Source organism: Chrysochloris asiatica, unplaced genomic scaffold (assembly GCF_000296735.1).
Source record: "Chrysochloris asiatica unplaced genomic scaffold, ChrAsi1.0 scaffold00403, whole genome shotgun sequence".
Taxonomy (NCBI): domain Eukaryota; kingdom Metazoa; phylum Chordata; class Mammalia; order Afrosoricida; family Chrysochloridae; genus Chrysochloris; species Chrysochloris asiatica.
In genome coordinates, this window is record NW_006408921.1 from 937703 (window position 1) to 961723 (window position 24021).

The 24021-nt window shown below is 44.8% G+C and overlaps 1 protein-coding gene across 1 annotated transcript in view; it reads right to left on the reverse strand.

The window, feature by feature from the left end:
- The window catches only part of ARHGAP40 (Rho GTPase activating protein 40), a 71554-nt gene that overhangs the window by 25207 nt on the left and 22326 nt on the right, over positions 1 to 24021 (reverse strand). The window contains 5 exon segments of the mRNA XM_006876635.1: positions 2340 to 2505; positions 5353 to 5501; positions 5910 to 5981; positions 7427 to 7651; positions 14150 to 14331. Of these exon segments, the coding sequence (XP_006876697.1) occupies positions 2340 to 2505; positions 5353 to 5501; positions 5910 to 5981; positions 7427 to 7651; positions 14150 to 14331 (794 nt within the window).

A 24021-nucleotide genomic window follows, 5' to 3' on the forward strand; every position in this document is an offset into this window, starting at 1 on the left:
GGTTCAGAGTTCTGGGACCATCCCCTGAACCTGCTTGGTCGGGTATTCTGTGTTGTTGTTGGCGGAGCTCTCTGCTATACATCCACCCGATCCGCCATCTTGTTTGTTCCTCCTTCAGTCATTTTTTACTCTTAATTTTGAATAAAGAAAAAAATTAAGTCACCAATACACAATATGGACAAAGAAGTAGTGAGATGGTGCATGCTACTGTATGCACCTACTCCTCGCTTATCAACTATCATGCTCTTCAACATTTCACATTTACAGCCCTAGTAAAAAGTCAGCTATCCAACTATTTTGTGCATTAATGGCATACATCTGGCAGCAACTAACACCAGAGTACTAGGTAAAGAATAATGCTGGCTGTGATGGCTAAAGTTATGTGTCAACTTGGTTGGACCATGATTCTCAGTGGTTTGGCAGATGTGTAATGGTATAATTTGGCAGTTGCATAATGGTGTAATTTGGTGTTATGTAATGACATAATTTGTCAATTGTGTAATAATATAGTCATTCTCCATTCTGTGATCCACATTTTTGCATGATGCTGATTTTCACCTGATTCCTGGAATCTAGCCATGTCAGAAAGTGAGGAGTGGGTATACTGGGCAGCTCTGTCTCCTGTCCAAGTCACTTCTCTCTGGGTTTCATTTTAACCTTTTTCATCTCTTAAAATGAATCTGTTTTTAAAAAGTGGAACTCTAAAGTCATGGAAAGAGAGGGACTAAGAGCTGGTGGCCAGGAGGCAGACTTGCAGAATGTGCCCTTTGGTGGTATAAATTATTATATATGCCTGAATGCTTAAAAAAAGAGCTAACGTGTATAGAGAGAAATACTGTTAACTGATGAACTGATGGTACCTGGAGGGGATTATAATTATTGTAATGAAACAAGGTGCACGATTTGTTGAATGTAAAACTGATGATATGCCCTGTAAACTTTCACTCAAATAAAAACTTATTAAAAAAAAAAAAAAAAAAAGTGGAGGTGGAATGAGAGTCCATCTCCTAGGGAAGGGGAGGAAACAAGCCATTGCAGAAGAAACATCTGGAAAATGCCCTGTGCTACAGACACACTGACTAAAAATGGGGTCGGTGAGGAACCGAACTAAAAAGTAGAGTCTACGAGAATCTAAGATACTTTCAAAGTTCTATATACAAGAATAGTAACTCTGTTGTATATAATATCAAAAACATGGAAGAACATGCTCAGCATTTCTCAAGCTGAAAGAACTGAGAAAAAAAAAATCAAGCCTTGATTTGATATACCGAAGGATTCCTTGGGCAAAATAGTGACTGATGCAGGGAAGCATCAAAAGGTGGAAGGAATAACAGTCACTGTACCAGAAAGAAATGGTTGATGCTCAACTATTTCAAGGGGTAGCATATGTTCAAGAGCCAATGAGACTGAAGGAAGAAATCCAATATGCACTGAAGGCCTTGGTAAAGAGTAAAGCTCTGGGAATTGGTGGAATACAAATTGAAATCTTTCAACAAACTGATGCAGTACTGGAGGCATTCATTCATCTATGCCAAGAAATTTGGAATACAGTTACCTGACCAATTGATTGGAAGAGATCCATGTTTGTACTCATTCCAAAGAAAGGTAGCCCAATGGAATGCAGAAATCATAGGACAATATCATTAATATTACATGTAAGTAAAATTTTGCTTAAGATAATTCAAAAATGATTATAACACTATGTTGACAGGGAATTGCCAGAGGTTCAAGCTGGATTCAGATGAGGATGTAGAACAAGGGATATCATTGCTGACATTAGATAGATGGATATTGGCTGAAAGCAGAGTCTACCAGAAAGATGTTTACCTGTGCTTTAGTGACTATGCAAAGGCTTATGATTGTGTGGACCTTGACGAAGTATGGATAATGTTGAGAAGAGTAGAGATTCCAGATAAAGAGGATGACCCCCAAGGAGATGGATTGGCATAGTGTCACAGCAGCCCCAAGGGAGAGAAGACCTGGTATCAGCTTCCATAAAGCTTCTAACCCAGAAACCCCTACGGGCAGTTCTATTCTGTCATAAGGACTCCTGATGTGCGTGTGGCACTATAGGACCAGCACTGGACTTTGAACCACATGGTTGGCAGTTCAAACCCACCAGCTACTCCTAGAAAACCCTATACTGGGTTGCTCTGAGTTGGAACTGATTTGATAGCACTTAACAACAACAACTCTGCCACATGGGCTCACTCTGAATGGGAATAAACCAGACAGCACACTACAACAGCCAAGTTTTTGTGAAAGATTTCCCACCAGCTCCCTTGATGAGAAAGCTGGGAGTTCGGCCACCATGTGCTTACTGTGGGAGGACTGCTGACCTGTTCCTCTCTGCTTAGCTGCCTTGCTCCTCTTCAGGTCCACACAGAGCACGTCCCAGAGTGCCGTCAGCTCTATGAGAACCAGTGGTGAGATCTTCTTCATGTCCTGCAGGGACAAGTCTCCTATCCGTGTCAAGCCAAGTCTGCCCTTGGGGATTCTAAACTTCTAGGGAGGGAATGAAGGCAATGTCTCAAGGCACATGCCTGAGAAGCCCTTAGAGGCACCACCCTCCCTGCCAGGCATTTATGAAGGAGAGAGAACAGAGCACACACGGAGCTGGAGACCCCCCAGGCAACCTTAGATTCTAATCTGAGTGCCACCTCTCACTGCCTGGTACATGCCCAAGCCTCTATAACTCCCTATCTGTAACTGCAAAATAATGTTTTCTGTACAAGGTTTTTGTGAAGGTAAACTGAGTGCCCAGCACAGTACCAGATACATAGTAAGGTCCCAATAAATGGAAGCTGCTTTTACTGCATGCATTCCAACAGGAGGGCCATTGCTTCTATTCTTACCCTTAGCCACTCTCTCTCACCCCATCTGTCCTTATCCTTAGCCAAGCCATCCACATCTCCAGTGTTCCTTCTCATCACTCTTATGATGAGAAAGATATAATAGAAGTTGTTAGGTGCTATCGAGTCAGTATCCACTCATAGGGACCCTATGCACAACAGAACAAAACACTGACCTGTCCTGGGCTAACCTCACAATTGTTGCCACGCTTGAGCCCACTGATGCTGCCACTTTGCCAATAATAGAATAGAATAATAGAATGATAGAAGAGCCATTGAAAAATAACTTATACCCAGCAGCGCCATCTAGAGGTCACAATGGGCTCTGCTGGCAGCTCTAGGCATCCCTGCTGTCAAAGGGTGGGTCAGAATTGCTCAATGTTGCCTGGAGGATTTAACCAGATTATTCCCCAGGACTCCTGGTGTGGTGCTGTGGGATCAGCACTGGACTGAAAACCACAAGGTCAGCAGTTCAAACCCACCAGCTGCTCCTCGGAAACCCTACACAGGGTAACTATGAGGAGGAACCACTCGATGGCACTTAACAACAACCACCAACACCAACATAACAGAATGAAATTACAGAATGTAAAGTGCTTGGCATAGTACTTAGTCCAGGATGAAGCTCTGTATGTGCTATTAGCATTATTAACTATTATCACAGTTAAATTGGGGAACTCAAACCATTAAGGATAGGAAACAAAATCATGTTGAGAATTAATTGCCTCTAATGCTCTAGGAGTGAAAAAAAAATCTTTCTTGGTGGGGAGAATACTATGACTGTGTAAAGCCACTGGCTGGTGCAAATGGTTAAGCTCTTGACACTAACCAGAGGTTGATGCTTCAAACCCAGCCAGTGGTAATTCAGAAACCCTGGCAATCTGCTCCTGAAAGGTCACAGCCTTGAAAACCCTTATGAAGTCGTTCCACTCTGCACACATGGGTGGAAATTGACTCAACAGCAACTAGCAAAAACAACCCCATTGCTGTTGAGTCGATTCTAATCAAAGTGACCCTGTGGGACACAGAACTGCTCTACAGGGTTTCCTGGGCTGCAGTCTTTATGGATGCTGACTGCCACATCTTTCTTCTGCAAAGCACTGGGTTCCAATTGCTGACAGTTCAGTTAGCAGCAGCTCAGTACTTCACCATGGGGCTACCGAGGTGCCTTCAACAACAACATGATTATGTAAGACATTATGTTGCTATTGTTAAGTGCTGTCGAGTTGGTTCTGACCCATAGCGACCCTGTACAGGGTTTCCAAGGAGCAGCTGGTGAGCTTAAACCACGGACCTTGCAGTTCAAAGCAACTTTGCAGTGCAGCACATTAATTACACACCACAAGATATTATGGTTGGGAGTAAATGGGAACACTGTATTATTTTTGCAACTTCTTGTGAACTTCAAATTACTTCAAAATAAGAAGTTGAAAAGAAAATCCCATTTGAGTACATGAAAGAACTTTTCCATTGGAACAGAGGCTATTATGAAGGGTGGTGGTGGGTTTTGAAAGCAATCTAGTGATCAGTTGGGAAGGCTCTGGGGCATCAGCCAACTCTAGCCCCTGCCCACATCACTTCTCTTCCTTGGGCTTCACTTTATTTTTCAATCTGTAAAGTGGGGATGTAATGATAAAGCCAATCTCCTAGGGGAGGGGAGGAAACAAATCAATGTAGATGAAGTATCTGGAAAATGCCAGTGCCACAGACACACTCAATAAAACATTCCCCAGAATTATCAGGCCACATGAAAGTTGGGTCCATGAAGAACTTCTTCCTTTAGTAACTGTGAAAAGACTAAATCTGAGGAGAGAAGTCCCTTGGAGAGGTGGGAGGCGCTGACTGGGAAGAGGAAGGGGGAGGGGGAACCCTAGAGAACATGGGAATGTTCTTCATATCCATCTAGTGGTGATTGTACAGGTATATTCTCCAAACTGTACTGGTAAATATTTGTGCACATTAAGTATAAAATGACAAAATCCTAATTCTTGAAGAAATTGGCTGGGACAATTGAGCATCTGAAAAAAAAATCCCCTAAAACTAAGAAGTTGGTTGTCTCCAATGAGAATTTGAAATCAATTCAAATAGATAAAAACAACTAGGGGGAAAAATATATGGCGTCATCAGTTTGCTAGGACTCCTAGTGTGGTGCTGTAGGATCAGCAGTGGACTATGAACCATAAGGTCAGCAGTTCAAACCCACTAGTTGCTTCTCAGAAACCCTATACAGGGACTCTGGGAGTCGGAACTGACTCAATGGCACTTAATAAACAACAATCAGTTTGATAAATGAGGGAGGAATTTCTAAGCATAAAAGCAAAGAATATCATAATTGAAAATATTAATACTGTGACTCGAGCTCTCTGATGTCTGATAGTAACGCAGTAAATATCTGTGGTATGAATTGGATGGATGGATGATTCAACAACCATGAAAAGGGTGAGGAGGGTGGTCCCTTAAGTCCAGGCCTAGTTTTCAACTCTCTGAACAGCATCCTCACCGGCAGGGAGCCCTTGGCCTGGGCACAGACATCCTCTGGAAGTGGCCTGCCTCTCTACAGGAGTGCTGCCACTTGCTCCGAGTACGCAGAGTCCATGCTGAAGGCTTGCACCCTTCCAGCCTGCTCCTGCAGCTGCTCCAGCTTTACTGCTGTTGGGGGTTCAGAACACAGAGGCAGTTAGGACCTCCACATCTCACCCTAAGTCCATAGTCCCATAGCCCAGGGTGATTCCCAGACTTGGGTCCTTGCTTAGACCTGAACACCTAGTAGCTACTGTCTAAAATGAAGGATCTCAGCTTAAACTCACAGGGTTTAAGCTTAAACACCCAAATCACTCGGATTAGGAAATCAGGCCCACTGACCCAGGAAGTGATTGCCCAAGGTCCAGGCCCCACAGCCTGATGTTAGAGGCTTACTCCAGAGCTCAACTTATTTCCCCAGATCTTCTTCCCACTGTCCTCACACAGGAAAGGCAAGGGGCCAGCAGGATGAGGCAAATACTTTGAAAAGTGCTCATTCTCTGACTGTGAGAGTCCTGGAGAGTGAAGGCCACTTACCTGGAGGAGACTTAGATAACCTGGAGCTGAGTGGGGTCCATGTCATTCCTGAGTCCCCATTCTCTGATGATCCTCCCTGTGTAAATTATAAACCATGTCTAATCAGTTCTCAGGGATATGTAAGAGCCCTGGGAAACAGGTCCCATTCACAGCCCACTTCGCAGAGGCAGCAGCTGCAGCTTGAAGAGGTGAGGTCACCTGTCCAAACTCCTGTAACTAGTTAATGGTAGTGTGGGCATGAGCTGACTTCAAGGCCCATCATTTTAATCAAGTCAAGTCTGTTCCAAGAAAGAAGATAACCACAGTCTGTCAGGTTTCACTGCCAGCAGAATATATTAGTAACAATTTGAAGTATTATCAGATCACTGATAATAATTGTATAGAAAGCCCCTGGGTTGATGTTCATTTTCCCTAAGGACTGGCAGTTTGAACCTACCCAGCGGTGTCACAAAACAAAGGCCTGGCAATCTGCTTCCATAAAGATCACTGTTGTTGTTAAACGCCGAGTCAGTTCCGACCCAAGTGACCCCTCTATAGGGTTTCCAAGGAGCGACCTAGTGGCTCAAATGACTTTGCAGTCCAGCACATTAACTCACAGTGCCACATCTAGCCATGGGAGTGGGTTCATTTCTAGACCTGAAGGATGATGACTAAAGTCCATAGTTTCAGGCTTTCCACCAGTGTCTATCCAACCAGATATCCACTTTTTTTATGATTCCAAGTTTTGTTCCACATTTTTCTGTCCAGGACTTTCTAATGTGATTCATTTCAGAAAAGTTGGTAGTGGTGGCTGTGCACCATCTAGTTCTTCTGGTGTCAGGGTTTTGGAGACTGATGTTCATGTAGCCTGTTGGACTAATTATTTGCATTGTCGATTTTCATCACTCTTCTTTCCTCCAGACAGATACAGCAATAGTTGCACCTTAGATAGCCACACACAAACTTCTAAGACTCACCATAGTAGAATGCAGAATATCATCTTTGTGGACTGTGTTATGCCTATCAATCTTGGTGTCCCTGAAACTATGGGTCCTGCATCCCCAATCCCAGTGACTCATTCTTTCCAGGTATTTGTGTCTGAATTTCCATAACTTTGCCCCCTGTATGTTACACCACAATCATGGATATATTTGCAGCACATATCTTTTGCCCAACCTATATCTATTTGTGGGTTTACTCCCATTCTTTCTCCCAGACGCATTTAGTCTGTGCGTCTATCCATGTATCTACCTGGAGATCCCTTATTGCAGGATTGTAAATATAGCAGTAGTTACCTCTGTTGCCTTTAACTCATGTGTTCCTTTCAGTGTCTTCCCAGGAGTTTGGGCTTTTTTGGTTTAATAATTATGTAGAGAGAACCTAAGCTTTCAGACCCACCCAAGAACACACAGTGACATATGCAGGCAGACAAGGACCCACATGTAACACAGGGGCCCACATGCATGTGGAATCACAGTCACCCACACACACATGTGTCTATGTGCACCAGCATAGCCCTGCAACAGAAGCCCAGCCACTTACCCCAGACTGGAAGACTCCAAAGATGTCCCTGACATCTCGGACAGGTACCTTGTGTCGTCTTCTGGCCGAGCGGGCACAGATGTCCAACCTGCGGCACACAGCAACCACCTGTGTCTGTGTGAGGGTGGACAAGAGCCCCTGCTGGTCACTATTCGCACCCAGGCCCCCGAGGAGGCCCCACAGGTCTGTGTCCTGTAGCCACTGGGATTCGGCTTCGCCCTCTGTGAACAGAGAAACAACACCCAGATGAACACACACAGCTGCACACTCAGCCACACACACTATCCAAAGTCCCATCTAGACATCACACTCACATAGACAAAGAAGTATCCATGTCTGACCATGAGACCCCTTAGCATCATGCACATCAACAAAACTCTTCAATGAGGAGAAGATCTAACAAACAAGGCCTTTGAGAATTTGGGGACATTTGATGAGCGTTAGCCTGTATCTAAATTTAAGCCTGTAATGCTGCAACTTTGAGTAGGGGAGAAAAATAAGAGGACAGGGAGAAGATTGTACACATGTTTGAGAGGACTGAGGGTATACTCACATGTGAGAGGACTGAGGCTGTACACACGTGTGAGAGGGCTGAGGTGTACACACGTGTGAGAGGGCTGAGGGTATATACACATGTGTGAGAGAGGGTATACTCACATGTGAGAGGACTGAGGCTGTACACATGTGTGAGAGGGCTGAGGTGTACACATGTGTGAGAGGACAGAGGGTATACTCACATGTGAGAGGGCTGAGGTGTACACACGTTTGAGAGGACTGAGGGTGTACACACATGTGAGAGGGCTGAGGTGTACACACGTGTGAGAGGGTGAGGATATATACACATGTGTGAGAGGGTTGAGGGTATACTCACATGTGAGAGGACTGAGGCTGTACACACGTGTGAGAGGGCTGAGGTGTACACACATGTGAAAGGGCTGAGGTGTACACACGTGTGAGAGGGCTGAGGTGTACACACGTGTGAGAGGACAGAGGGTATACTCACATGTGAGAGGACTGAGGCTGTACACATGTGTGAGAGGGCTGAGGGTATATACACATGTGAGAAGACTGAGGTGTACTCACATGTGAGAGGGCTGAGGGTGTACACACGTGTGAGAGGACTCAAAATACAACTGGGGAAGAGCTGCCTCCTCAAAGTAGAGTTGACCACAATGATGTGAATGGAGTAAAGCTTTCAGGACTTTCATTTACTGATGGAGCACAACTCAAAATGAGGAGAGACAGCTGTAAATAGCCATTAATATTTGGAACATAATGTATGAAATATGAATCTAGGAAAATTGGAAGTTGTCAAAAATGAAATGGATGCATAAAAATTGATATCCTAGGCATTAGTGAGCTGAAATGGACTGGTATTGGCCATTTTGAATCTGACAATCGTCGTCAAATTGAAGAGGAATGGCATCATGTTCATCATCAAAAAGAATATTTCAAGAGCTGTCTTGAAGTACAATGCTGTCTGTGACATGATAATATCCATAATCCTACAAAAGAAGACCAGTTAATACCTCTATTATTCAAATTTACATGTCAACCACTAAAGTCAATGACGATGAAACAGAAACATTCTGCCAAATTCTTCAGTCAGTAAGTGACCAGACATGCAATCAACATGCATTGATAATTACTAGTGATAGGAATGAGAAAGTTGAAAACAAACAGGAAGGATTAGTAATTAGAAAATGTGGTCTTGGTGCTAGAAATGATGCTGGAGATCATATAATAGTATTTTGCAAGATCAATGACTTGACTTTTCATTGCAAATACCTTTTTAAAACAACACAGAAGGCCATGATACACATGGACCTCACTAGATGGAATACACAGGAATCAAATTGATTACATCAGTGGGAGGAGATAGTGGAAAAGCCCCCTATCATCAGCCAAAACAAGGATAAGGCAGACCATCAATTGCTCATACACAAATTCAGGCTGAAGCTGGAGAAAATGAAAACAAGTCCACAAGAACCAAAATACGACCTTGAACACATCCCACCTGAATTTAGAGATCATCTCAAGAACAGATTTGATGCCTCAGACATTAATGACCAAACCATGAGTACTGTGAGATGATGTCAAAAACATCATACAGGAAGAAAACAAAAGGTCATTAAAAAGATATGAAGTTAAAAAGACAAATATGGATGTCAGAAGAGATTCTGAAACTTGCTCTTTTGTGTAGAGATGCTAAACGAATGGAAGAAACGAGGAAGAAAAAGAGCTGAACAGCTAAAAACACAGTCAAGTATTATAATGAAATGTGCAAAAACCTGGAGTCAGAAAACCAAAAGGGAAGAACACGCTCAACACTTCTCAAGCTTAAAGAACTGAAGGAAATATTCAAGCCTCAACTTGAAATATTGAAGGATTCCATGGATAAACTATTGAAAGATGCAGGAAGAATTACAAGAGGATGAAAGGAATACACAGAATCACTGTACCAAAAAGAAATGGTCAACTTTTTATGAAGATGGTGCCGAAAGCAAAGAAGACAGGCCCCCTCCCAAACTGAAGCAAAGCAAAGGTGTTGAAGATCAAGAAGGCAGTGCTGAAAGGTGTCCTTCCACAGCCACAACAAAAAGAAGGTCCACACGACACTGAGGATCCAGTGGCCCAAGACACTGAGGCTCTGAAGGCAGCACTAATATCCTTGGAAGAGCACCCACAGGAGAAACAAGTTTGACCTCAGTGCCATCATCAAGTTCCCTCTGACTACTGAGTCAGCCATGAAGAAGATTGGAGATAGCAACACACTTGTGTTCATTGTGGATGTCAAGGTCAACAAGCACCAGATCAAACAAGCTGTGAAGAAGCTCTGTAACATTGATGTAGCTAAGATCAACCCCTTGATTAGGCCTGATGGAGAAAAGGAGGCCTACGTTTGACTGGCTCCTGACTAGGATGCTTTGGATGTTGCCAGCAAAATTAGGATCATCTAAACTGTGTCCCGCTGGCTAATTCTAAATACACATTTAATGAATACATAGAAAAAAGAAAGAAATAGTCAATGTTAACCACTTCAAGAGGTACCATATGATCAAGAACCAATGGTACTGAAGGAAGAAATCTAAGCTACACTGAAGGCAACTGCAAAAACACAAGCACCCAGCAATTGTCAGACTACAAATGGAAATCTTTCAACAAACTGAGGCAGCACTGGAGGCACTCACTCATCTTGGCCAAGACATTTGGAAGACAGCCACCTGGCCAACTAATTGGAAGAGATCCTTATTTTTACCCATTCCAAAGAAAGGTGACCCAACAGAATGAGGTGTAATATCACACACAAGTAAAAGTTTGCTGGAGATAATTTTAAAATGATTGCAGAAGTACTTCTAAACGGAGATGCCAGAAATTCAAGCCAGATTCAGAAGAAAATGTGGAACAAAGTATATCATTACTAACATCAAATGGATGTTGGTTGAGAGCAGAAAAAATCAAAAAGTATTTTCTTGTGCTTGATTGATATGCAAAGGCTTTCATCTGTGTAGATCATGACAAACTATGGATAACATTGTGAAGAATGGGTAATCCAGAACACTAATTGTGCTCAAGAGGAACTGAACATAGAACAGAACAGGGAATACCGAATAGTTTTAAAACCAGGAAAGGTGTGTATGAGAAACTGGGTTTTATTGTAGGTAGATTCATTAACAACCTTTGATCTACAGATGATATAACCTTGCTGAAAGCAAATAGGCCTTAAAATACTTACTCATGTATATCAAAGACTACAACTTTCAGTATGGATTGCACCTCAATGTAAAGAAAGTAAAATTCCTTACAACTAGACCAATAAATAGCATCATGATAAATGCAGAAAAGATTGAAGTTATCAAAGACTTTGTTTTTCTGGATCCATGATCAAGACTCATAGAAGTGTTATTGTAGTGGTTAAGTTCCGACTCATAGCAACCCTGTGTTGGGTTTCTGAGGAGCAGCTGGTGAGTTTGAATTGACGACCTTGCGTTTCAAACCGACCTTGCCATCCAGTGCTTATACTACAGCGCCACATCAAATGACATTTGCATTAGGCAAATCTATGGCACAAAACCTCTTTAAAATGTTAAAAAGCAAAGACATCGGTTTGAGGACTAAGGTGAGCCTGACCCAAGTCATGGTATTCTCAATCACCTCATACGCACTTGAAAGTTGGACAATGAATAAGGAAGACCAGAGAAGAATGGATGCATTTGAATTATGAAGTTGGGGAAAATATTAAAAGTACCATGAAGTGCCAGAAGAACAAACAGATCTTTCTGTAAGAAGTGCAGCCAGGATGGTGGGAGTTTGTTTTTCATGCTTTGGATATGTTGTCAGGAGGGACTAGTCCCTGGAGAAGGACATCATGCTTTGTAAAGTGGAGGGTCAGCAAAAAAGAGGAAGACCTGTAACAAGATGGATTGACAGAGTGACAGTAGCAATGGGCTAAAGTGTAACAATAGATGTGAGGATGGCACAGGACCAGGCAGTGTTTCATTCTGTTGTGCAGAGGGCCACTATCAACTGGGACTGACTTGATGGCACCTAACAACCACAACAGCATTCTTAGTGATGCTCAGTGCTGACCAAGTTAGTTAACAACGTTCTTTCTCAGGGTTTAATAAAAAAGCAAAAAAAACAAGAGACCTGCTTTAATAGCAGCCTCAGTTGTGTAAATAAGTCAGACTCTGACTAATAGTGACCCTGTATAGGGTTTATGGATATTTATGGGAGTAGAAAGTTTCATCTTTTCTCCTGCAGAACAGCTGGTGGGTTTGAACTGCTAACTTTGTGTTAGTAATCCAGTGCTTATCCCACTGTGCTACCAGGGCTCCTTTATGACCCCTACCCAAGGTGGCTATGAAACAAATCTATACAAGGTGGTTACTGAAACAAATCTATTTTAAAAGGAAACAATATCCTGACCACACATAGAGCATCCAACATCACTTGCCATCAGTAGAAGTAAATGGAAAAATAAAGACTATATTAGCAGTCTTGGTCTCCATACTATGCAGAGGTTCGGTGCCCAGTAAGTCTGAAACTGCTCCTCTCTGTTGACTTGGCCAAAGAGGTTTTCCCTTTTCCTGTCCTGATCGTAATCTCTGAACTTAGGTTTATGGCTGCATCATGATGCCTCCTAACAACCCTCTCTGGTATCACCAGGAATGGTCGTGGCACTTTTTGGAAACACTGCAATAGACTGGCAGGCTCTTACGAGCTTTCATTTGGTTTATTCTGTCACCCTGGACTTCCCAAACCCACAGCCATCAAATCAGTTCCGACTCACAGTGACCCTATAGACAAAGCAGAACCACTCCAAGGCTTTAAATCCTTACGGAAGCAGACTACTTCATCTTTCCCTTGGAGTGGCTGGTGGGTTTGAACTGCTGACCTTTCAGTTAGCAGCCCAGTGCCAAACCCACTATGCCACCAGGGCTCCTTAACCATGGACTAGCACAGCTGCCCACATGAACAGGTACACATGGAATGCTCCAATGTGCTGGGCCTGCTCTAGAGACCGAGGATGGGCCAGTGGAAGGACTGACAGCATCTCTGGCTTCATGGAACTTACATGCTAGTAGGGGACATGGACAGATGTATAGGTACGTGCCCTGTATTGCACCAGACAGTGAGAAGTGTGTAACACTAAGGCACGACAAGGGGCTAGAGAATAATGAGGCCAGGGGTGCCATTTTAGAGAGGGAAGCTGGTGAGAATTTCTCTGGGAAGGTGACATTTGAGTCATCAGGCACCTTGGGGAGAGCATTCCAGGAAACAGGAACAGTGAGGACAAAGCACTTGCTCATATGGTCCAGGACCAGCAAGCAGGTCAGAGTGGCAAGAATGGAGAGAGAGAAAGACAGAGTAGAAGGGTATGAGGGAGAGGGGGCATGGCCCACAGGCTGTGAGGGGGTGAACTGACAATGTGCCCACAAAGCCTCTGACTCTCATTCCTCTCTCCTGTGATGCTGCTTGACTTCCAAAGCTAAATCATAGACGATACTGCAGCTTCTTCCTAGCTCTCTATTACTTGTGATTCTTGTTCCTGCTACCCAGCAGCCATGGTGTAAGGAAGCCCAAGTCACATGTAGAGACCACATGTAGGTGTTCTACTCAACAGCCCACATGAGGATCAGCCAAAAGTCACATCAACCACCAGATACATGAGTGGGAATCCTTTGAGATGACTCCACTGACTATCTAACTTCATGAAAGAACCTGAGCCAGCCCAGCCAATCCCCAGAGCAGTGGGATGTAATAATAATAATAAGGGGTAGTTATTAAATTATTCTGAATTTGGGAGTAGATTGTTGTTACGCAGCGATACGTAATGGGGACACATGGTTGTCTATTACTCTGAGAAAGATGGGTGGTACTTAAGAACTTTGAGCAAAGGGCTTATTAGCATTCTACCAGATTGTAAGTTCCACAAGAAAACAGACTTTGTTTTGTGTTCACTGCTGTATCCCAAGTGCCTGGCAGAAATTAAGCTCTGTATAAATAAGTGCTGAAAGAATTAATTAAATAAAACAAGTAATATAATTCATATGTTTATGTCTCAAATCTAATTTTGACTTTTTGTGAAGCATAGGAGTAAAGGACACCGGTGAGGAAGGTACTACAAGAAGCAAAGACTGTTCACATCCTGTTTCTGTGAGGACCTGCTTATATTTCTCCCACCCACCCCGCAGATCCCAGCCAGGGATCCTCACCCTCAAGGGGCTGGCCTTCGCCCCTGTTGCTGTCTTTTTCTTTCTGTTCATCCTGCTGCTGGATCTGCTCCACCTCCACCCAGAAGCCATCTAGGGACAGCCGAGAAGGTGAGCCATGAGCAGGGTGTGGCTGGGTTTTTTTCCAGGAAAGCAGATTCATTTGGCCTGAGGAGGGGCCGGAGCTGTAAGGAGTGGGGAGGAAGGAGGGAGTCAGGCAAAATATGATGAGGATGGGGCCTGTCCTGATGCTCTGTGCTCCCCAGCGATGATTGTGGAAAGAGCTTCCCAAGCTTGCTTCTCAAGAGTAAGGACATGCTCCAAGTCTCTCCTGGTTAGTGGTAGCCTCTGTGCCTCTCACCAAGGCCACCTTATCAAAAGCCTTGGGACCAAACAATTCTCTGATAATGGACTCTGGAAACGAGACTTTCTCTCTTTGTCTCATTGCCAGTTCTTTCTCTTGATAGTCTCCAGCCTGGTCTGGGTACACAGTAAATTTCCTTTGCTCTGTTCATCTTCCATGTCATATGGCACCTGTTCACCCTCACTTCTGTATCTATACACATTCAACAAGATGGGTTGGCACAGTGGCAGCTGCAATGGGTTCAAGCGTAGCAACAATTGTAAGGTTGGCACAGGACCAGACAGGGTTTTGTTTTGTTGTGCATAGGATCGCTATGAGTCGGTATCAACTCAACAGCACCTAACAACAACAACAACAACAACAACACAGCAGGGAGAGAATGGGGTCTTTCTATTGCCACTGAAGAGGGTTGTGCACAGATCACCAGCCCTGCATCGGGAGACCAATGCCATGGGAGACCAATGCTCACTGTTGAAGCTGATTTTGTTGAAGTTGATCTCTTCTCCATGTGAGCCAATCATTGTTCTGTCCAATGCCTTTGTTAAGTCATGCTTTTGTTGGTTCAACATCAGCAAAGCGACTTTCTACCTATACCTTTTGCAGAATCGCTTGGAAACAAATGACACTGTTGTATATGTGACCACTTTCTCAGTCATGGAGAGCAAAGTTTGACACCTATAAGGAAACTTGGTGATGCAGTGGTTAAGCATTCATCTGTTATCCAAAATGCTGGCAGTTCGAACCCACCAGTGCCTCTAAGGAAGAAAAGACCTGGTGACCTACTCTTGTAAGGGCTGTTGTTGTTAAGTGTCATTGAGTTTCCAATTCATAGTGATCCTGCATAGGGTTTCTGGTAGCGTAGTGGTTACGAATCGGGCTGCGAACCTTAAGGCCAGCAGTTCGAAACTACCAGCCGCTCCGCGGGAGAAAGATGAGGCTTTCTACTCCCGTAAAGATTTACACCCTCGGAAACCCTGTACAGGGTCGCTATGGGTCGGAACCAACTCGATGGCACTTCACAACAACAACATAGGGTTTCTATGGCTGTGAATCGTTACAGAAATAAAAAGTCTCATCTTTCTCCAAAGAGCAGCTGGTGGATTTGCATTGCTGACTGGTGGCTAGTAGTCGAGTGCTTATCTCACAGAAATACCAGGCATCCCTTGTAAAGGTTGTTGCTAAGTGCTGTTGACTCAGTTCTGACCCTGTATAGGGTTTCCAAGGAGCAGCTTGGTGGATTTGAGCTGCCAGCCTTGTGGTTAGCAGTCCAGTGCTCACCGTACAGAGGGGCACACCAGGACTCCCAGGGCTCCCTATGGGGCAGGTCTACTGGGACCTATAGGGTCCCTATGAATTGGAAGTGACTTGACAACACATGATAATAACAATGGTAGAGGCACGAATAAGAGGCAATTAAGCCCAGGACAGGTGAGGAAATAAATTATAGCACAGCATCTAACTGACCTCATCCAAGATTTCCCAGAAATGTGTACTATCTCACTCATACGTCCTTATTTGTGAATCTGACTCCCACAGCCCTGAGTTTTCCTCTTTATAGCATGTGAATACCTCTTTCCTCACCTTCCTTGCTGGAGTCAAATAGACCAAAGTACCAATTTCAGAGGTCTTATCCCTCATGTGAGCTAATCACTCTCTCTCAGCTGTTCAATCAAGAGACACAGAGCCGGAGGGAGTCTTATCATCAGGCACACACTTGAATTGGGGAGCCCTTGACGACAATGGGGCTGAAGTAAGTCAATTCCCACTCATAGCGACCCCAGGTATGTCAGAGTAGAACTGTGCTCCATTGGGTTTTCAATGGCTGGTTATTCAGAAGTAGAGCACCAGACCTTCCTTCTAGGGTGAGTGTTTCTGGGTAGACTTGAACCTCTAACCTTTCGGTTAGCAGCAAGTGTATTAACTGTTGGCACCCCCTGGGACTGGATGCAGTTGCACCCAAACCAAGAAAAACTAAACTGCCTCATAGGCTGTTCAAGGCTGCAATCTTTTTGGAAGCAAGCTACCATATCTTCCTCCCACAGAGTAGCTGTGGGTTTGAGCCACCAACACTTAGGGTTAGCAGCCAAGTGAGTAACCACTATACACTCACCAGGACTCCTTGTTGTCCCACACGGTCTGCAATTAGGAAAGCCTACACTTGGTTTGAGGCACTCTGGTGGCATAATGGGTTACACATTAGGCTACTAACTGTAAGGTCAGCAGTTTGAATTCACCATCCATCCGCTCCTTGGGAGAAAGATGAGGCTTTCTGCTCCCATAATGATTTATGTCCTTGGAAACTGTGTACAGTGTTGCTATGAGTTAGAACCAACTCACCAGCACACCACCACTACTGCACTTGTTTAAAGCTCTGCTGTTGCCATCCTGAAATTCTTAATAACGTGAACCACGGGCCCACGTTAGTTTTGCACTGGACCTGCCCTGCTGGCACTTTATCCATAGACCCTGCCTTGTGACTTTTCCCCAAATATCCCACACTCTAAGCTCAAATCCGGAGCTCTCAACAATCCATTCTGAAACATACTCAAGTGTAGTAAAACAAAGAAATCTCAAGTCCACCCACCGATGCTTTAAGGAAGAAGCAGACCACACAGGCCTCTCTCCAGGCAACAGCTTGGCCATTTTCCCTGAGCAGACGCTTAACTGGAGATTCCCAGCTAATTATAAAATTGGCCATTCCGTTCTATTTATGCTGTTCAAGAAAGCTGCTAGTCATTGCGCCTCCTGTGAATCTGTTTTGTACCCCATGCTGGTGCACAGCTCCATTTCTTTAGTTGTTTTGCTTGAAAATTACCAGCATCTGTGTGTTTTCATGACAATGTAAAAACTGCAGAGACTAAACCAAAACAAAAGTCATCCCTGTGTCACCATTTTGTCAGCTCAAGGATGGGAAGTGAGCAGTCCTTTCTTTCGGTGAACCTTTAGAAGAGGTCAGAGAGGATGCAGGAAAGAACAGAAAAGCATCAAAGCTCTAAATACGTAATAGTTCCAAGGTCACATTTTGCAGTGTGGCAATATGTCCCACCCCTACCTCCAACCCACTTTAGCAAGAGAATCACTGGCGCTAAATATATTCAGAGACTGACAAACACAGCCAGTGTCTTTGTTTTGTTTTAACATTTTATTCACACATATGGTGTGTAGAAAAGCACACATATTTTAAGTGCGTTGTTGTTAGGTGCTGTCTAGTCAGTTCCAATCTGTGGCACTCCTGGGTACACCAGAGAGTCACATTGCGTGCTCCCCTGCCATCCTCGCAGCCATTGCTGTTTAAGCCCATTGTTACAGCCGCTGCATCAATACATCTCACTAGGGGTCTTCCTCTTTTTTGCTGACCCTCTACTTTATCAAACATAATGTCCTCCTCCAGGGACGGGTTCCTCCTGATAACATGTCCAAAGTATCTGAGATGGAGTCTCACATTCTGACTGTACTTCTTCCAAGACAGACTTGATCCTTCTGGCAGTCCCTGGTATATATGATATTCTTCACCAAAACCATCATTCAAATGCATTGATTCTTCTCCAGACTTCCTTATTTATTGTCCAGCTTTCACATGTACATGAGGTGGTTGAAAATACCAAGATTTGGGTCAGGAGCACATTAGTCCTCAAGGTGACATCTTAGTTTTTTAACACTTTAAAGAGGTCTTTTGCAGCAGATTTGCCCATGTAATATGCTGATTGAGTTCTGGTTTGCTTCCATGGGTGTCAATTGTGGATCCAAGTAAAGGAAAAGCCTTGAGAACTTCAATATTTTCTATATTTAACATGATGTTGCTCATTGGCACCATTGTGAGAAATCTAAGGGTACATTTCTCCAGCTATAATCTCGTTTTTAAACATTTACCAATCATTCACTCCATGCCAGCTTGAAACAAGTCCAAGCATCGGTTTAATCCTCACATCAACCTCACATGGTGGGTGCTGTTGTCCACAATTTACAGGCACAGCAGGATTAGGTAACCCACCAACATTTACCCATTTGGCAAGTGGCAGTGGCAGAATTCGAACCCAGATTGTGAGGTCCAGTTCTGATGTTCTTTTTAAAAATTTTATTGTTAAAAGGTTTTATTGGGAAAACACACAAAGAGGGAGACCGTTGTTGGATGTGCCTCAGGAAGCCTGCCATCCTCCACTGCACTGGGCAACTGCACTCCACAGGGTTCCTGCTCAGAAGCCTCTGACCAGTTTGCAGTGGGCCTTCTCCATGGCTCCTGGAGACCGGGCCCAAGAGGGCTGCTACCCCTGTCTCTATCCCTCCCTGCTGCTGCTCCTGGCTGCAGGACCAGGTGCTGGTTGGTAAGGATGTGGTGGATGCCATTGAGGAAGCCGCTCTGGTGGTGAGGGATGAGGCTGATGAAGATCTTTCCCGACAAGGCCTTGTAGGCAAAGGGCACGCAGCGGGCGACTCCATTGTCCATGATCCAGCACAGGCCAGGCCCTTGCTGAAGTGGCACTGCACCAGGAGGGAGTTTGGAACAGTAGCCCCAGGGTGGTCAGCAGCTGCTGTCAGATGAGTTGCATGAACAATCTCTGCAGCCACTGCTCAATCCTCAGGATCTCACCATGCTTCACGTAGATGTGGGATGACAGACAACTCTTGGAGCAACTGTTGGGTTCAGGTCTGGGCTCCTCCCACTCCAAGATGCTGGTTCAGGCCAGGAGCTTGCTGATGATCTAGACCCAGGCCTGCATTGACACCCCCTGGGCCCATTGCCTGCTTGCAGTTGGTGATAACCCACCACGTGGCGTTGATGAAGCCACTCTGGTCATAGGGGATAAGGCCCATGAAGATCTTTTTGAACGAGTACACGTGCATCTCACAGGGACCAATATGGGGAAACAGCATGTAGCCCTTGAGGGCGTCACTGTTTTAGCTGGTGAAGTTGAGAAACAAGGAGCCCAGAGTGCTCAGCAGCTGATGCAGGATCAGCTTCCATCCCCAGGTTCTCACCCGGGTTCATATAGGCGTGGCAGGGCAGCACTCGCTTCAGTTTCACGCTGGAGTCTGAGGGTCTGCCCACCGCTCTCCTGCCCTTTGGGGATGCTGCTCCAGGCTAGCAGCTTGTTGATGAACTGGTTTCCACTCCCTCCAGGCCTCCATCGTGGTCCAAGCCACCATTCTCTCTCACGTAGACAACAGTTCATCACAGCCTTCCTACAGCTCTTTTAGATCTCCTTATCTGGTTCAGTACCCTGAAGATAATATAACTGCCTTAAGATGTCTGAAAATGAAACAGATCTGACCCAACTACATTTCTGGTCTCATATCTCATCTCTTTCTTTCTCCCTCCTGTGGCCAGTCCTGAGGTCTTAGTCTAAAGGTTACTTCCTCAAACAGGCATTCCCTGAGCCCTAAGCTGTATTAGTCATTGCTGTCAAGTGGATTCTGACTCTTAGGGACCCTGTGGGGCAGAGTAGGACTGCCCCACAGGGTTTACAAGGCTGTGAATCTTTACGTTAGCAGACTTTTACATCTTTCTTCACCTCTGAGCAGCTGGTGAGTTCAAACTGCTGATCTTTTAAACTGGATTGGTGGTGGTTATGTGCCATGGAGTCAGTTCCAACTCATAGCTGCCCTGTACAGAGTTTCTGAGGCTGTAATTCTTCATGGGAGCAGAAAGCCTCATCTTTCTTCCACGGAACAGCTGGTAGTTTCGAATTGCTGACCTCGAAGTTCTCAGCCCGATTCGTAACCACTATGCTACCAGAGCTCCTTTAAACTGGATTAGTCTCTGCTATTTGCTTTTGCCTAACATTCACTGGCAGGAGCTCTGGTAGCATAGTGGTTACAAACTTCAGGCTACTAACTGCAAGGTCAGTAGTTCAAAACTACCAGCCCTTCCACAGGAGAAAGATGAGGTTTTCTGCTCTCGTAAAGATTTACAGCCTTGGAAACCCTATTCAGGTTCGTTGTGAGTCAGAACCAACTCCATGGCACATCACCACCACCACTACCGTTCATTGGAGGGGCCCTGGTGGCACAGTTGTTAAAGCACAAGACTGCTAACCAAAAGTTGATGTTAAGTGCCATCGAGTCGGTTCTGACTCATAGTGACCCTGTCTAGAGTTTCTGAGGAGCGGCTGGTAGGTTTGAATGCTAACCTTGTAGTTCAAACTGACCTTGTGGTTCAGTGCATTTCCTCCAGCACCATAGCAGATTTAAAGCCACTGACTGCTCCATGGGACAGAGATGTATTAGTCTGTCTCCATAAAGATTACAACCTTGGAAAGTCTGTGGGGCAGTTCTACTCTGTCTTACATGGTCATTATAAGTTCAGATGGACTTGATGGCAATGCATTTAATACTCATTCATGTCTACTGGAAATATTGATTGATTTTCCTTCCTATTTACTGCTGTCTCCTCAGTGCCTTGAACACTGTCTTGCACCTAGTAGGTGTGGTGATTATAAAACCCTTTGACACTTTTCCCATGCTCCCACCTCTTGAATCTGGACAAGCTTCCAACTGCTTCAACCAATAGACTGTGGCAGAAGTAAAGCTAATTTTGGAATCAGGCCATAATATATGGTCATGCAGATTCTCAGGGACCCAGCTGTCACAGTGAAATGTCCAGGGCCATATAAGCAATCATTTGTAGGTCCTTCAGTTATAGTTCCAGCTGAACCAAACCTCCAGTCAGTTCAGACATGTGCGTGGAGAATCTTCCAGATGATCCCATGCACAGCTGAGAAGTTACCCAGCAATTCCATCACCTCAGCTGAGCCCAGACACCATGGAGCTCTGTCCCAATTCCCGACCCTCAGAATACTTGAGTGTAACAAAACGGTGGCTGTTTTATGCCATTAAGCTGTTGTTATGCCATCAAGTCGGTTCCAGCTCATAGCCACCCTGTATAGGGTTTCTGAGGTGTGGCTGGCAACTCTGAACTGGAGACCTTGTGGTTCAAACCAACCTTGCCCTTGTGGTCCAGTGCTTATCCTACAGCGCCACACCAGGGCTCTGCCATTAAGCTATATGTAGCCAGCATCATAAGTTTGGAAGTTAAGAACTTTGGTTCTAGGGTCAGACTGGCTTTGAATCCAGATCTGTCATTTATAGTGCTATTACTGAGAAGTCCTGAAGCTTGCTGAACCAGTCTACTCATCTTCATGATGGAGCTAACAGAGACAACCACTTAGAACTATGGAGTTTAAGGTCCGATTCATCCACTCAGCAAATATCTATTAAGCCTCTACCAGGTAGTGCTAATGGTTACTTTCCTTGGCTGCTAGCCAAAAGGTTGGAGGTTTGAATCTACCCTGAGGCTCACTGAAAGAAAGGCCTTCAGGTTTACTTCTGAAAAGGCAGCTATTGAAAACCTGATAGCACAATTCTATTCGGACACACTAACATTCATGGGTCAACACATATGGGCCAGTCACTAAACGCTAGCATACCTACAGGAACAAGAAGTCCTCAGTAAGGGTTGGTTGCTTCTGACACTTTCCACCTGAGCTTTAAAAAGGGCAAGTCACCTGCTCAGGACTGAGCTAGCCACCAGAGGTTAACAAGCCCAGGCTGTGGAAGAAACAAATCCCTGGGGTAAATGACTGGGCTAGTTCTCATCTGCTCAGAGCTTCCCTAGTGCTCCATGGTTCCCTAGACACAGACACACACACTCCCTCTCTCTCTTTCCCTCTAGGTGGTCTATGGAGGGGGCAGAAACAAGTCTGAGCTTTAACAACTCATTGTATTTGTGACCGTGGATATGTCCCATTTCCTCTCTGGTCCTCGGTTTCCACACCTGTGAGATGGTAAGGTGGGTAGTAATGGGGGCTCTCCTGTGAGGTCCTGGTACCTACTACTGTGGCAGTTTCAAGAATCAGGTGAAATGTGGGTGTTGCAGCAGCAGGGATGGCAACCTGCAGAGGTGGGAACCCTCCAGGAGAGCATGACAAAGGGACAGGAATGCAGCACATCTGGATGAGCAGGTGGAGACGGGCTGGGTGGCCTCTCCAGCAGGCAGTGCAGGCTGCTCCAGACCTGACCCTGTTTCAGCAACTGGCCATTGATTTCTTCCAAAACTGGAGAAAGGGCTCTGGGGCTGCCCTTGACTCCTTTCGGAGCGCTGCCCTGGCTCTTGAGAAAAACTGACAGGTCTCAGGCAAGGGCAGTGGCTATGGGTACAACACCCCAAGGCAGAGGCCAAGTCCAATCCTGACTGCTTGACTTCATGGGCAAAGTGCTTCACCGCCGAGCCTTGGTTTCCTTGGCAAAATGGGGACTCGACATGGCTCCTTCCAGGTGAGGATCACAGTGATGTCATCCCTAGCTGTTCCATTGGCCCAGTTGACACCCCAGACAAGCCATCCCCCTTGTCCAATAACTATAAAAATAGCAGTATCAACATTATACTCAGCACAAATATCAGACCCAACATTGAATTAAGGACAAGGTGGAAGTCACCAACACAGGTGATATGACTATATGACACAACAACCCCCCAACACAAACCCTTAAACATAATGATCCAACTTGCATGCCATTGAGCTTTGGAAACATTCATTATGTAGCCATATCTGACTCACATACTATTGGACAAGCTGAACAGCTCTGCCCAAGGAGAAGGGGTCCCCTCTCACCCACTCATACATTCCTAGCTGCTAGTGCCCAGGCTGCTGACAATATACACACCCCATGCCCCACCCCATCCCTGACCCACAGATGCAAAGACACATCAGGTTCTGAGTCAAGTGAAGGGCAAGAATCAGACCTCTGTGTGCCAGGGAACAGCTGAGGTATACTCACCCAGGAATGTCTAACTGGCCATGTGTGCTAGTGTGGGTTTGTGAAAAAGAGCCTCTCCTTTGCAACTTCAAGACTTGTCAGGAGATTCGGATTCTCCATGCCTACCCATTCTTACATCACTTAGCATATGACCACGATGTGACCGCTATCCCTTTGAGTGAAATATCCTTGTGCACAACCTGAACACTGCTGCCTCTGAAGCAATCACTTCAACGAGGGGGCTGTAGGGGTCAGGGGAAGGGGCACAGGAATGAGATGTTATAAAAAGCAAATCCTGCCTTTACATTTTTTTAGTATCAATCTAACTGAGCTCCTAAAATCTCTCTAAGACAACTTTCCACTTAAAACAAAGAAGTGTGGCACATTCCAGCCAGTGTGCCGGATCTTTGAATTGTAAATTATCTCTTCCACATACTCATTATACTAGAGCTTATGTCTGGGTGGTGAAAGGAACAAGCATGGCTCTTTTATGTTATAAATAACAACTGTAAAGCATTCTAAAATATAATAAATAGAATTTAGTTTCCTGAATCGGATCTGAGACTTGGTCAGGAGCCTGGTAAAAGTATAGCTGTGACCTAAACTTACACAAAGTGAAGTAGAAAACCTGAACAAACCAATAACAAAAGAAGAAATTGATGAGATCATCAAAAGACTCCCAACCAAAAAAAAGTCCAGGCCCAGCCAGCTTCACTGGTGAATTCTACCAAACATTCAGGGAAGAGCTGTCACCAAT